The sequence below is a fragment of the Neophocaena asiaeorientalis genome, unplaced genomic scaffold (genome assembly GCF_003031525.2).
Source record: "Neophocaena asiaeorientalis asiaeorientalis breed wild unplaced genomic scaffold, Neophocaena_asiaeorientalis_V1.1 scaffold540, whole genome shotgun sequence".
Classification (NCBI taxonomy): domain Eukaryota; kingdom Metazoa; phylum Chordata; class Mammalia; order Artiodactyla; family Phocoenidae; genus Neophocaena; species Neophocaena asiaeorientalis.
In genome coordinates this window covers 4,131,340-4,145,537 of record NW_020172141.1, presented here as the reverse complement: position 1 = coordinate 4,145,537, position 14,198 = coordinate 4,131,340, and the positions used below count along the sequence as shown (strand labels likewise).

Below are 14,198 nucleotides of genomic sequence, written 5' to 3'. Positions count from 1 at the left end.
GGATGGGGGTGGGGGGGAAGCAGGGCCCGGGCCTCCTGCGGCACCCGCAGCCCTCACCCCTCATGGCGCGCGGCCGCATTGCCTCGTCCGGCTGCATTGCCTTTGCACCCGTCGGCCTTGCTCTAATTGCACTTTTGCCGGGATTTCCATTAGACTTTCTGGGGACTTTTTTAATGTTCACCGCGGCAGCCTCTACCCCCCGCCCGCGCGGACCTGCCCGCTGGGCCGTCCAAGTTATTTTGTTAGCACTCTAGTTATAACGCTTGGTAGGCGTTGAGTGGTCTGTCCTCACCCCATTTTCACGTAAGTCCCGTTACTGTTTGTGTGCGATTTTAGAGAATATGACGTTTTCTGAGAATGTATATGTTGCTTTGGAGCAGAAGTGTTTCTATTACAGAGAAATGAAACTTGGGAGCGAAACAGAACAGAAAGGGAAAAGTCCCTAAAGGAACAATTGGCAATTTTAAGAAGCAGGACAGAACTCCGGGTGTACTTACTTAGTGATTTGCATTGATAAAGTGCTTTGCACACACGAAATCTGTGTTCAGAGGCCCCGCAGGGGTGGGTTCTGCGGCCACCGCTCTCCCCATTTTTCTGAGAGCAGAGCTCCGGCTCTCCCCAGCCCCTGTCTGGACTCAGTGTCACTGCCAGGGTGGCTGCCCTTGGGGATTTGCTGCACTCAGGGCACCCTGAGCGCTGGGAATTCTGGTTTCCAAGGCTGAGCATGTGGCCTGGTCTGAGCCGAGGGCTGCAGAGCCGGAGGGGGGGGACCCTGGCCCAGAAATAGGCCAGCGCTTGTTAGGCAGCGCTTGGCAAGCCCTCTGTCATGATGTGAGCCTGGGCGTCCACACTGTTCCCTTTAGCTGTGACTGTCTCTCGATCCGGCTCCTTAGCTAATGAGCCCCTTGCATGGAGAGTGGGTGGGTCCGGCACAGCGGGGGCACAGCCACTTCCCAGAGGGTGGACTCTCCCAGGACACCCCTTTTGTGTGGGCTGGAGTTGTTCCTGCTTGCTCGGTGTAATACCGCCGTCTACATTTCCTCTACTCATCGCCTTCCATGTACTCCTCCTGCACTTGGGGCGGTTGTAGGAAAGGACACGTTCCCGCCGTTCAGGAATGATGTGGGGGGCACGCACGCACACACACACGAGGATGCTCTGAGAGCCCCTGGTGCTCGGGGAGCAAAGGAGCGAGGGGTGGGCAGGGTGGGAGTGGGGCGCTCAGGGAGAAGACAGAGGCCCGGCTGGAAGTGGGAGACGAGAGGGTATGCGGGAGGAGAGCGGAGCCCACCACCCCGCCGTGAGATGCCAGAGACCCGGGGGTCGTGCCCCCAGCCTCCCGCCCGGTGCAGGGACACTGGCCGGCTCTCCCCGGCATCCCTGGCCGTCTCCCACCCGTGCCTGGGTCCAGGCAGCGTCTCGCGGACACGGACTGTTCTGCCATCGTGGGGCTGCAGCTCCAGTGCTAAAAGCGCGTCTGCCTTTGGAGCCCACGTCTTGCTGTGGGTCTGGTTGTGTCCGCCAGGAGAAGCATCTCCCTGCCGCCTTATAAGGACTGCCTGCCGCTTCCCAGGGGGCCGGCCACGGAGTTGGGGGCAGAGGATCCCTGGAATGGCTGGCAGCTTTGGCCCCGGGCAGAGGGCAGCAGAGCCGGGGCTGGCGGAGAGGGGAGCTGGGATCTGTGAGAAGAACCACGGGATCCTGAGCAGGAAAGTGACTGCTTTGGGCAAAACCGGAATCAGATCAGGTCGGTGGGTTTGTGTCCTGACTGCAGTTCAGGGGCAGCAGGCCAATCATTTACGTGGCAGCCTCAGCTTCCACATGTGTAGCTGGCGATGGTGCCCTGACCTCGCGAGACGGGGGATGCGCGCGGGCCTGGTGCCTGCAGAGCGGCGCTCAGGCGGGGCGGCCGTGTGTCTGATGTGCCCTGTGTGGCTGGTGGCCGGGGGAGTCTGTAGGCACGTGTCTCCCCCAGCGTGTCGTGTGGCCGTGTGGTTCAGAGCTGCTAGGATGGGGTGGGGGGTGGGGTCTGTGAGCCCTGTCTTTGCTGTCATCCTGCCCCACGCCAACGTCTTCTCTTGAGTTAACCACTGAAGTAGTTTCCTAACTGCTCTGCTTTCCTTCTGGCGGCCCTGAAACTCAGTCTCCACGGTCAGCTTCACACAGCCGAAACCAGTGCCGTCCCCTCAGTGTGCCTCGAGCCTCCCATGGCATCCCGCAGCACTGGGGTATCTGAGTATCAAGCTCCAGCCCCTTCCCCCGGCCTGGGGACGGGCCCGCCTCACCCCTCTGCTTCTCTAGGAAGGTGAAACCCTTTCCTGTCTGGAAGCCATGCACATTCTGTTCTCTCTGCTTAGAATGGCTTCTCCCCGCTTTTCAGAGCCTCCCTGCCCCCTGCACCTCCGACTCTGCTGCCTAAGAGGCTTCCCTGACACCCTGTGTCCAAGCTCTTCCTGGTTTTCTCTAATCTGCACCCTGTTCCTTTTGGTTTGGCCAGACTCCTTCTGACTTGTGATTGTACCTTTGAGTGTTTATCTGTTTATTTTCTGTCTCTTCCGTTAGCTTCACAGCCCACGAGGGCTGTGATTCTGTTTCCAGTGCCAGCGGAGTGTGTGGTAATACAAGGAAGAACTCTGAATAAAATAATGAGCCAGTAGGGGAGAAGGGCCCTGGTGCAGGGGGTCACGGAGAAGGCTGGGACCAGCTGCTCCCCGAATGAAATCATCTGCTGTTCCTCATCTAAGACGATTTAGCGTAAAAGTAGTTTTTCATATGTGCAGGATCCAGCAGTTTTGAGAGGTTCAGATGTGGGTGGATTCCAGTTGTTTTGAACTCTGCCAGGAAGCCACCCCCTGGGATCCCTCTGTGTACAGAGGACTCCGTGTCTAATATCGCTTAGGAAAAAGTCACATAAAAGCAGCAGCATAGGGACTTCCCCGGTGGTCCAGCGGTTAGGACTCCGCGCTCCCAATGCAGGGGGGCCCAGGTTCGATCCCTGGTCAGGGAACTAGATCCCACATGCCGCAACTAAAAGATACTGCATGCCTCAACGAAGATCCTGTGTGCTGCAACTAAGACCCGGCGAAGCCAAATAAATAAATAAGTAAATAAATAAATAAATATTAAAAAAAAAAAAAGCATAACGTGGTGTAAGGAACAGAGGCCTGAAAGTCCTGACTTATTGGTCTTTGGTTATTGTATGGCCTTCGTTACTTAAAGACTTTGTATGTCTGGTTCCTCATTTGTAAAATAAGAGAAGTTGGACTAGAAAAGATGAAAGTCCCTTCCAGTTTGTATGAGCTTTCTGGCTGCAGGTAACAGTGACTTAAGCCATCAAGACCATCAATTATCTCTTGAACTACAGTATGGAGCCATGGTGGTTCTAGGGTTGGTGTAGTGGTTCAAAGACACCATCAAGGACCTGGACTCTTTCCTCCCTTCTGCTTCGCCATTTGCTTTGTTTTCAGGCTCATGCCTCATGGTCACAAGATGGCTGCTGCAGCTCTAGGCATCACAGCCTCCCATAAGAGCATCCAAAGCAGAAAGGGATGAGTATGGGGAGGAGCTCTCCTCGTGTGTCTCTCTCCTTTTATCAAGTAAAACTTTTCCTGGAAGTACCCTAGCAGACTTCCTTTAGTCACACTGGCCAGAACCACCTCCCGTATCCATCCCAGACCGTGACTGACAAGGGAATGTGCTAACCCCAGATCTTACTCATCCCCCGGGGCTGGTCTGTGTTCAGCTGTACACAGCTCAGTGCAGCTGGGTCCCGTGAACAGTGGAGGCGTGGCTGCCTCGTGGGCCTGAAGTTCTGTGACGGTGGTGTTGTTACCCTACAGGGGTAACATTGCATTCTTCACGTCTCGGGCAAGGCAATGGCCAGGAATAACATTTTTATAAGGAATGGCTTTACATTCCTGCGTGAGGAGGGAAGCAGAAAGGATTTGGAAATAGATGGATTTATTGGCCCAGAAAAGTTCAGCGAGCAGCTGCACCCAGCAGGTCCTCTGTAGTCAAGACCCCACAACTGAGCTGCCCTCGTAGGGAGCAGAGAAGATGAGGGATCACCGTCAACATGAGGCAAGACCCCGCAAACTGGACCAGTTCTGCTGCCTGTCCGGCCACAGCATCAAGGCATTCCTAATAAGCAGAAGCCCGTTTTAAAGCTGTCTGGTAGCGAGCCAGGAATGTGTTTGTAATGGCCACCTTCCTAAGAACCTCCTATGCGCCAGGCACTATGCTAGTTCCTGGGGACACCAAATCAAAGGGACAAGGTCCAAGTCCTTAAAAGGCTGAACACCTGCGAGAGATAAACAAGCTCTATGACAGGTGTGTGTCTGAGGCCAGAGAGTGGGAGAGGCCACCTTTGCCTGCGAAGGGAGCAGGAAAGGAGGTGACCTTTGAGACAGGAGAGCAGCGGGGCCAGAACGCAGCAGCTGTCTGGAACAGCAGGCAGGGGCACTTGGGGCTGCGGCCTGAGGGCTCCGTGGTCCATGCTGAGAAGTGAGAGCTTAATCCTGCAGGCGAAGGAGATCGGACACTTCCCACAGACGAGTCTTAAGATGATGTGTATCCAGCTATTTCCCAGTTTTCTTCCCAGAGGTTAAGTAAAGATGTTATTGCATTATTTTCAATACATTATGTTAAATACATATTATGGACCAGTTATGAATAGCAGAGTTTATACCTTTGCTATAAACCATATATGGACTGCCTTGTAGCAAAACGTCCAAAATGTGTATTATGATTTTTAGAGATTTTAAATAAGATTTAATGGTCTAAAAATTACTAAAAAGGTTTGATATTTGCTAAGTTCCTTCCCAATTTTTATCAACTTCGCCGCTAGCCGAGACAGCCAGGGACGCTGCTAGAACTCTCGTTCTCCAGCACCTTACCGGGGAATTCAGGGGGATGACTCTTCTTAGGGTGTTGGTGGGAGACTGACCAGAAGGCTTCTCGCCCAGAGTCACCAGGTGGGGCTGCCTGACTCCAGGGGCCTCCGGTCCTCACTGGTTGGGTGTTTGTTCTAGGGCATCTTATCAGTGAAGCCTCCCTGCCTGACCTCTTTAACACTAGTCCCTGCCACAGCTCACCTTCCTCACTCTGCTTTTTCTCTTTTCACACTACACGTCTCCTTCGAACATACCGTATAATTTACTAACCTATGCTTGTTGTTTATTATGATCTGTCTCCCCTGCTAGCACGTTAAGTCCCTGAGAAGCAGAGGTCTTGTGGGTTCCGTTCCCTGGTGTATCCCGACCCCCTAGAACTGTGTCTCATAGGAGACCTAGACCCAAGGTCAGTATCTGGGTGATTAGAAAGCAGCCTTTAAGAATTCTCCACTTGTTCTCCTCGACCATGATTTGTCATTAGACAGAGGTGAGTTCTTAAGAATGAAAACCTTATTGAGCTTGTTAGAGCAAAGCTGTTTACACCTGTTTGCGAGCGGTTAGTGTTGAGGGTAAAAGGCCACGGTGCCCTCTGAGGCTGAACGGTAGAGGCTGTTAGGGGTAAAGGAACCAAGAGCAGAGGTGGGGTCTTGGACTTCGGTGGCAGAGTGCTGTACGCTGGCGGTGACAGATGCTGTTCTTTTCAACAGGTATAAGAGTCTGGTCACTGGGGCCCGGGCAAGGGGGGTCATTGCTGTCCTCTGGGTCCTCGCCTTGGGCATCGGCCTGACCCCGTTCCTGGGGTGGAACAGTAAAGACCGTGCCACCAACTGCACAGAGCCCTGGGATGGAAGCACAAACGCGAGCTGCTGCCTTGTGAAGTGTCTCTTTGAGAACGTGGTCCCCATGAGCTACATGGTGTACTTCAATTTCTTTGGGTGCGTCCTGCCCCCGCTGCTCATAATGCTGGTCATCTACGTCAAGATCTTCCTGGTGGCCTGCAGGCAGCTCCAGCGTATGGAGCTCATGGACCACTCGAGGACCGTCCTCCAGCGGGAGATCCACGCGGCCAAGTCCCTGGCCATGATTGTTGGGATCTTTGCTCTGTGCTGGCTGCCGGTACACGCCATCAACTGTGCCTCGCTCTTTCAGCCAGCCTGGGCCAAGGAGAAGCCCAAGTGGGCCATGAACACGGCCATCCTCCTGTCGCACGCCAACTCGGTCGTCAATCCCATTGTCTACGCCTACCGGAACCGAGACTTCCGCTACACTTTCCACAAAATCATCTCCAGGTATGTTCTCTGCCGGACAGACGTCCGCAAGAGTGGGGATGGGCAGGCAGGGGCGCAGCCTGCTCTCCAGGTGGGCCTGTGACCGAGGCTGCTCTGGCCTCTTCGAGGAGGAGGCACAAGTTCAGTAACAAAGGGACGGGGCGTGGCTGGCGGATTCTCACTGGAAGGACAGCTACACCTCACAGGCCAGCAGGGGGCCTCTTCGGAGCACTTCCCCGGAGGTACCACGTACCTAGTTAACACGCACGCGTGACTCGTAGGTGCCGAGGGTCGGCAGACGCGTTTACGGTTCCCTGGCCGCTCTTGCTGACGATGCCGACGACTTGAATGGATGGTAAAAGGAAGTTCTGTTTCTTTAAGAGTCCACCTCTTCCGTGGTAGAAAATGACTGAAACTATTTTACTGTGAAACACTGTGAACTATTGCAGTACAAACACTTTTTAACTTAGCAGGCAATGGAAAAAGCTGGACATACTAAAGATACATACTTGTTCTGGGCCAGGTGACCAGGAAAATTAGAAGTATAATGCTCCGATCGAGACGCTGCCATATTAGGGAGATGATAGTCTCATAAGTTCTTAAGTAGAATGTCATCAGATGACAGGTTTGATAACAGTCTTTTCCACGTACAGCAAACTCCCCTAAAGGAAGAAACTGGAGAAGTGGGATCCCTCCGCCACCAGATTCTGTTTCCCCCTTCCAGAGCTAGATAGTGAATTTTACTTCTCTCCCAAGTTCAAGTTTGGCCAAGTTGCTGGAATCCGAAGTGAAAATTTTACTAAGGAGAGTTAGAGAATTGTGTTTATGTATGAGGTGAAATAAAAATAAAACTTAAAAAAAAAAATACAGTTGAGGGTGCTGCGCCGGCTTGCGGTGCAGAGCTCACCTACCTTCCGTTCTTTATCCTGAAATCAGTTTACACCGAGCCCAAGTTTGCCAAGTAGCACGGTCTTGATAGGTTTTATTCGCCACACCTCGACCTAGGAGAAGGCTCTGCCACCACAGAGCCCTGTGCCGTCCGCGGCCTTCCCCGCAGTCATTCATTAGCACCTTGTACTGCGGGGCACAGGGCTGGGGGCTGTCCGAGGCTGCAGAACCATCTGTTTCACCTGTCTGGTCGCTGACTCGATTCCTTCCGCAGTAACCCCGCGAGCGTGTTGCAGGCTCACGAACCCCGAGAGAGACAGGGAGAGCCTGTCCTTCCAGGACCCCGTTCCAGCTGTGGACAGCCTTCCCCATGGAAAGTTCCTGTCCTGTGCCGAAATCCGTCTCGTGTTCCTTTTCATCCGCCATTGCTCCTTTGCTCTCTCTTGGGGTCCGGATGCGTCCCATTGATCTCCCTCCCGACATCCTCTTGGGAATCTCTCAGCCTTTTCTTCCTCAGACTGGAAATCCCCAGCAGCGTCTTCAGCTTCCTTCATCTGGCTCGTTACAAAGCTCAGAAGTGCACGCAGAGCAAACCGGCACTTCCTCGTCCTAGGCGCTAACTACATTTCTCACAATACAGCCCATTTAATCAGCGTTTTGGCCTCGACAGCGCAGATTCTGTAGCTCACTGAAACCAGAACCCTGATGTCTTTTTGTCTTTGCTGCCATTTAGCCACATCTCCGCTCTAACCTTTTACTGCAGAAAAGTTTTCTGGACCCAAGAAGAAGGACTGATGCTTATTTATCTATAAACTTCAGCTTGCTGTTTCACCTACCGTTCCAACCTCTTAAAAATGACTCGTGCTCTGGTCACTTAAGAATCTAATTATGACCATGACATGATGTTAGGCTTCGGAGTCTAAAACGCTTGATTGCATCTGGAAATTTTCTACCCAAGGGGCTTGGAGGCTGGTCCGGACTTTTCACGAGGGCTTCAAACCATACGCACATCCTGGGCCCAACCCACAATGCCTCCTGCAGCCCGCGGGGAAGGGACAGCAACAGGAAGTCTGGTTCACGTCTCGGCCGCGTGAATCGCGCGTGGCCAGTCGCGTGCGCCCTGGACAGGACTCCCGTGTTGGAGGACAGTGTCATGCTCCATCTGCGCCATTTATGATGCTTCCTGTGTCCTTTCCATCAATAATACATCAGTCAGTTGCTTGTCAGAGACGCTCAGCTGCTGACAGGTCCTCATAACCTGACTAAGATAAACTGCCAAGAGGTGCTTGCACTGGAACACAAAACACACAAACCAGTTAGAAACTGGAGGGGCCGGGCTAACCCAGACCTCTCACCACCATCACATGTAGCAGGAAAGGAGTGGGGCACAGACTGTGCGCCTCTAACTCACTGCCTGAAACTGAAGACAAAGATGAGACCTCCTAGGAGGCAGTGGGGACGAAGGAGGTTTTCCTTTGCCTATTGTTTGGGGCAACAGTTTAGATCCAGCTTGGTACAGGTAAAACCAAGGGAAAACTGAGACAGGCTCTTTATTTTAGTCCTAAATTATATTTCTTTCTTCCTCGCCTTCAGAAAGCTGTTAATAGCAATGGCTAGTTCCTTGAGGTACTGTGCTAAGTGCTTCTTAAAGTTTATCTCACTTAATAGGAGAGAATTATTTAATAATGAGATAATAAGATTATCTCATTTAAGCCCCCCAGGGGGACAGGTCTTATCCCCATCTTACACACATGCTCAGAGTCTACAGTGTAGTCCCTTCACCGCTATTAGACTTCTGGGGCACGGTGTCGGGGGCAGGGGCAGGGGTGGCAGGACCCTCACATATCTCGGCCTGTAACACCTCTGGGGAGAGGACCTGTGCTGGACCCTGTATCATAGCACACACAGCTTAGGTTACTGGAGGGCCTGCTTGAACCCTGTCATTTTACAGGGGAAATCAGCTGTGAAGGTGGCTTCTTGTACAATGGGACATTCAACCTGCCACCCAGTTCCCGAGGTGTGTAATTAACAGTGTATGTAAAAGAAAGGGGAAGAATCCAGCGGGTGCTACAATATTCTTCCTTGGCAAGACTTAACAAATGGCTGGGTAGTGCTTTCTCCTGCGGAATCAGGAGCTTTGTGAGTGTGTCTTGTTCCTGCTTGATGCCCTGGACTCCGTGAAGTCAGCAGAGGCACCGATGTGCTCTCCTGCCCCCAGGAAAGTCGAGCACGGCCAGGTGCCAGGCTGTCTCACGGGGAGTGGGAAGAAGCACCTCAAGGCTGGACGTGTAGCTGGGGCTTTGCAAAGCTGCCAGCAGCGATTTAGTTCATATTTCTATTGGGCCGACTGGTTCCCCAGTTGCCTACTTTGGGGATTACCTGTTGCCCTCCCCACAGCTTCATCTGTGACCTTTTAAATTAAAATGGGAAATTGGTGTAGTTCTAAAAATGACACTGCATTTTGGGAAGGTAAACCCAAAAGAGAGGACTAACTGAAGTCAAAGAGAAGAAACTACTATCTGTTTCCACATGTAGTAAAATCCCCATTTTGTGCAGCTTTTAAACGACGCAACGAGGGCTCTCAATCTCTCTCCTAGCTCAGCCGCAGTTGGGGGGGGGGCCCTTCCCATCCTCACCAGGAGGCTGTCACCCTTCCGCAGCACTGAGAAGGCAAATGCCGGACACGAACAGTAATGACAAGAGGCCAAACACACGTACGTTCTACCGGAACTTCCAAGTACCTAGAAAGGAAAGGACAGATGGGATCAGACTTGGAAAGGTGTGCTGGAAAACCACTCCCTTCCCCCGAATTTATCTGCCTGACGACTCAGAGCTGCTCTGCGCTGGGAAGAACCATAGGAACATCTTCCGCAGAAGTGGAAACTCGACTTCCCTGCCTGCGGGACCTTCCCGCTGCCTTAGAGCTCTGCCCTTGAGGACTCCACAGGACAAAACGGAAGCGTTTCGGGTGGGTTAAACCATCCCTCTGGCTGGTGATTCAGAGGGCCCACTCCGTGGGCTGACTATAAAGAGGCAGAGAGAAAGCCCCCTCATCTGCACTTCATCGTGGTGTTTCTCAACCTCTGGTATTTCACAGCATGTGTGTAAACGTCTAAAGCTTCCACCACACGTGTGAAGGGAGCCTGATAACAGGTGAAGGCTGGGCGGTGAGGCAGAAAGACAGGTCTTCAGAAGAAAACGGGAAAGGGCTTCTGAAAAGCATCTGAGAACAGGAGGAATGTAGGAAGCAGAGAATCTTGTAACGGGATGATCGCGCGGCTGTCTCAGAGCACGGTAAGCCCAGATCTGCCTGTTCCCCAGCAGGATGGAAGGAGTGCACAGATACGAGGGCCGGGAACACGCCAGTCCAAGAGCAGACGGCCGGCTGTCAGTCAAGTGGTGAGGAGAGGCCGTCCAGGGAAGTGACGCTGCATCTGGAGTGTGACTGGACAAACGGAGAAATCGCCTGTTTACGTCTCCACCACAAAGCGGCCAAAGACACAGCTGAGGGCTTCATTCCTACAGTTCAATCCGCAGGGCTTCCCTGGTGGCAGTGGTTAAGAATCCGCCTGCCAATGCCCGGGACACGGGTTCGAGCCCTGGTCCGGGAAGATCCCACATGCCGTGGAGCAACTAAGCCCGTGCGCCACAGCTACTGAGCCTGCGCTCTAGAGCCCACGAGCCACAACTACTGAACCTGCGCTCTAGAGCCCGCGAGCCACAACTACTGAGCCCACAAGCCACAACTACTGAGCCTGTGCTCTAGAGCCCATGAGCCACAACTACTGAAGCCCGCACACCTAGAGCCCGTGCTCCGCAACAAGAGAAGCCACCGCAATGAGAAGCCCGCGCACCACAACGAAGAGTAGCCCCCGCTCGCCGCAACTAGAGAAAGCCCACGTGCAGCAACGAAGACCCAATGCAGCCAAAAATTAATTAATTAATTAAAAAAAAAAAAAACACTCTGCAAACTGTTGGCAAAAGGAGCGTCCTGGGCACGTGGTGCCACCCCGAGGGCTAGCTCACATGAGCCGCAACTTAGGGATTGCCACAGGGCTCCCACGTTTTGCAAGCTCTGAGGTGGCCATCTACATGAAAAGGCCAGGACTTAAAAAGCAACAAATGCCACAGCTCCTCTCTCCTCACAAAGAATAAAGCAGCAGGAAAGGCTTCAACCGAGCACCAGCAGTGTTCAGGCATGAGCTGTGCCTGTTCGTCAAATGTCCTGGCATTCACGTGACGCGGCCGTGTCGCTAAGGTTTCTTGACCAAGTCAGGAGAATTCCTTGGGGGCTGCAAGATTACCAGAAATGGCCCATGACTAGGTAAGAAGATGCCTACCGTTCCCATTAAAAATTTCAGCCCCAGTTACAAATCAGGTGTGAAGAAAATCACATGTTACAGATTTCCAGTCCTGGGGCGCTGACATGTTTTTGGTGGTGGACGCTGAGAATGATTGCAGGAATCTCCCCAGTGTCTGGAAAACACAGGCTGAAGGGAGAGCATTAAAGCAGATTGTTTCCCACTCAGTCCTGCACGAAAACCGATCAACATCCAGCAGTGACACCAACAATTCTTGCGTCTCCAAACTGTCACCAATGAATAGAAAACTTCAGATTTCTTCTTCTCTCTGGATTTACATAAGCCTCTGGAATTCTACACTGACAAGTTCCTTCTTATGGTGGGTCCCCAGCCCATCAGAATACTCTCTGGATGAAGCTGAGTGCCGGTAACTCAGGGACGGGGAGAGTTTCTACAAGAGGTTCCCTTGCTGATCCTTTCAAAGGCTGGCTAGGACTCAAAACGTTCAGCCGCCCGAGGCAGTGAACACTGTAAACGAACAGTCAATTCTGAATTTGCTTCGTCTTTATCGAGCAGTGGACAACTAACGAACCCAATAATCAGGCAGAGATCTGAGTTGGATACGTTTAGAATTAGAAATTGACTTCACGGACCATCTCATTCACTTCCTTCACCCTTCAATGGAAGAACCCCCTCCTCTCACGGGAAATGCTCCCAGTTCAGCCGCTCAGAGCCTGGAATGTTTATCCCCAGAAGGAGAGAGCTTTTAAAAAAAGCAGTGCAGGAAAGAGGATACTCAAACCCAGGCTGGACTTGTGTGCACCTTGCCTGGAGGAAGTCTGCTACGGTTTCAGTGAGGTTCTAAGGTGACTGGCCCACCTGCATGGTCATCCACTCAGAAGGACAGTTTTACTTTATGGCTGCTCCAAGCCTCTTAGCATCCATCACAGTGGTGAACTGTATAATCTACTGTTCCCCGAGTTCGGCGCCTCTCTCGGGAAGAGGATTATACATTCCTGCCCTATTAGATACAGGCTGACTGTTGACCTGCCTTAGCCAGTACAACGTGAGTAGCCAAGCAGAAACATTAAAAAGGGGTGCATACTACATCCTCTTCTCTTTCTGCTGTGAGATCCGCAATGTTCCAGACGGGGGCTGCTCCATCGACTGGGACCCTGAGTGAAGACGTTTTGGAGCAGAGCTGCAGTTGACTCTTAATGGAGATGTATAGTGAGTGAGATATAAACTTTGTTTTGAAATTTGGGGGTCATTGTTACCACAACCTAACTTATTTAGCACCTCCTGACTGACGCACCCCCGTTCCTGGGTGGACCAAAGTTTATCAGAAAGCGACTCAGGTAACAACATCAGTGTGACTTTAAGATAATTTCCACTACACCTGGACGAAGTGAGAGCATTAGAAGGTTGCCCTATGGAACAATAACTAGCAGGACCAAGAGGCAATGTCTGACTCAAATTTCATCATCTCACAGGACCTCTGAATTAAGCCAACTTCTTTCTATGTTACTATATACAATGAAACCACTGAGGTTAATTTGAGGGTGTCTATAAGATTTCTACAGCCTCATTTAATTCAGAGTCCCAGCTGACAGCCACAATTCTAAGAAGTTAGCATTTTTATGACGAATAAAGCAACATGATATAATACAGAATGTGAATGATGAAAATTAAACAACTCACAGTGATCCTGGGAGGAACAAAAAAGTCAACAATAACTGAAATATTTCAGAGTCTTTAAGATTTTAACTAACAATGAGATCCCAGAACTAGAGGGCAGTTGGGACTCTGCTTGTGCAGGTCAGGGGTTCTGCTGATGTTGGAACTAGGACAAAAAATCCGAAACTAAAAGACATGGGAAAACTCCGAGGCCCTCCCCGTTGAGGGTATTTTAGCTACATAAAAACCAAAAATAAATACTCTAGAAAGAAGACGGAAACACTTCCTCAGGTACAAACAATATCACTTAAGAGTGCCGATTCACCACGAGAAAATTCTCATCAGCAGCCTCTTTTAAGTAAATACAACCCAGAGTCTTAACTGCAGCCTTCAGCACGGATCACCCCGGCTTACTTCATGCAGAAATGCAGGAGGACGTGCCAGGTTGGCCGCACCATCCTGCAGTGTGGAACCACAAGTAAGTTCACTAGGCAAAGCCACCCATGTACCCAAGAGGCTCTGCCCAGTCACTCACTCACTAAGAATGAGTCAACACGGCCTTAACTCTGAGGTCATCATAAATAAACCAGAATCCAAACACTGAAAAATCCCTCCTTCCTGGTCTTCAGCAAGGCCTGGATTAAATACAAGAGCTGACAGCTTCGTTTTCACTCCTTCCAAGCCAGACACAAAATTCTGGAGACCACTGCTGATGTTTAATTTCATTCACAAGATTCCCTTCGCTCAATCGCAGCGGCAGGTACCACTGTCTGATGTAGCTAAGCTGGGGGTGGCGAGTGTGGCCCACTGCTGGCGTACACACAGGCAGTGCAGGATGGCCTTTACACATCCCCGCTGCCGGAGGTGACTGTTAATGTTCTGCACCTCAGTTTTCGGCACAGTGAATCTCTTTCCGGGCTTTTGGTGAGAATTATCAATACATGAAAGTAATTCGGAGCCTGATGAGAGTCTGATCTGTTACTTTACAAATCTACCTACCTTCAGCTCCAGTGGGCAAAACTAAGGTCCAAGTCAACTGCCTGAATCCAGCAGTTTGGCCTTCGTGAACACTTCTTGACAACAATTTTGACAGATCATTTCTATGAGATGAATCTGGACATGTGGAAGGACCTCGAAGTACATTTTGGTTTTTGCTTGTAAGCAAGAGATAA

At 51.5% G+C, this 14,198-nt stretch overlaps 2 protein-coding genes across 4 annotated transcripts in view; one reads left to right on the top strand and one right to left on the bottom strand.

Moving 5' to 3' along the window:
* Nucleotides 1–7,778, top strand: part of ADORA2B (adenosine A2b receptor) — a 20,310-nt gene extending 12,532 nt beyond the window's left edge. For both annotated transcript variants that reach the window (XM_024753500.1, XM_024753491.1), the window contains exon 2: nt 5,600–7,778. In XM_024753500.1, the coding sequence (XP_024609268.1) occupies nt 5,600–6,263 (664 nt within the window). In that variant the 3' untranslated portion in view covers nt 6,264–7,778. The remainder of the gene's footprint in view (nt 1–5,599) is intronic.
* Nucleotides 7,779–7,929: 151 nt separating this feature from the next.
* The window catches only part of ZSWIM7 (zinc finger SWIM-type containing 7), a 12,223-nt gene continuing 5,954 nt past the window's right edge, over nt 7,930–14,198 (bottom strand). Inside the window, exons 4-5 of one of the 2 annotated variants that reach the window (XM_024753549.1) lie at nt 9,685–9,789; nt 7,930–8,339 (exon numbers count right to left, since the gene is read on the bottom strand). In XM_024753549.1, the coding sequence (XP_024609317.1) occupies nt 8,220–8,339; nt 9,685–9,789 (225 nt within the window). In that variant the 3' untranslated portion in view covers nt 7,930–8,219. Of the gene's footprint in view, nt 9,790–14,198 lie in introns of both variants that reach the window. The other variant, XM_024753541.1, reaches the window with a different exon arrangement.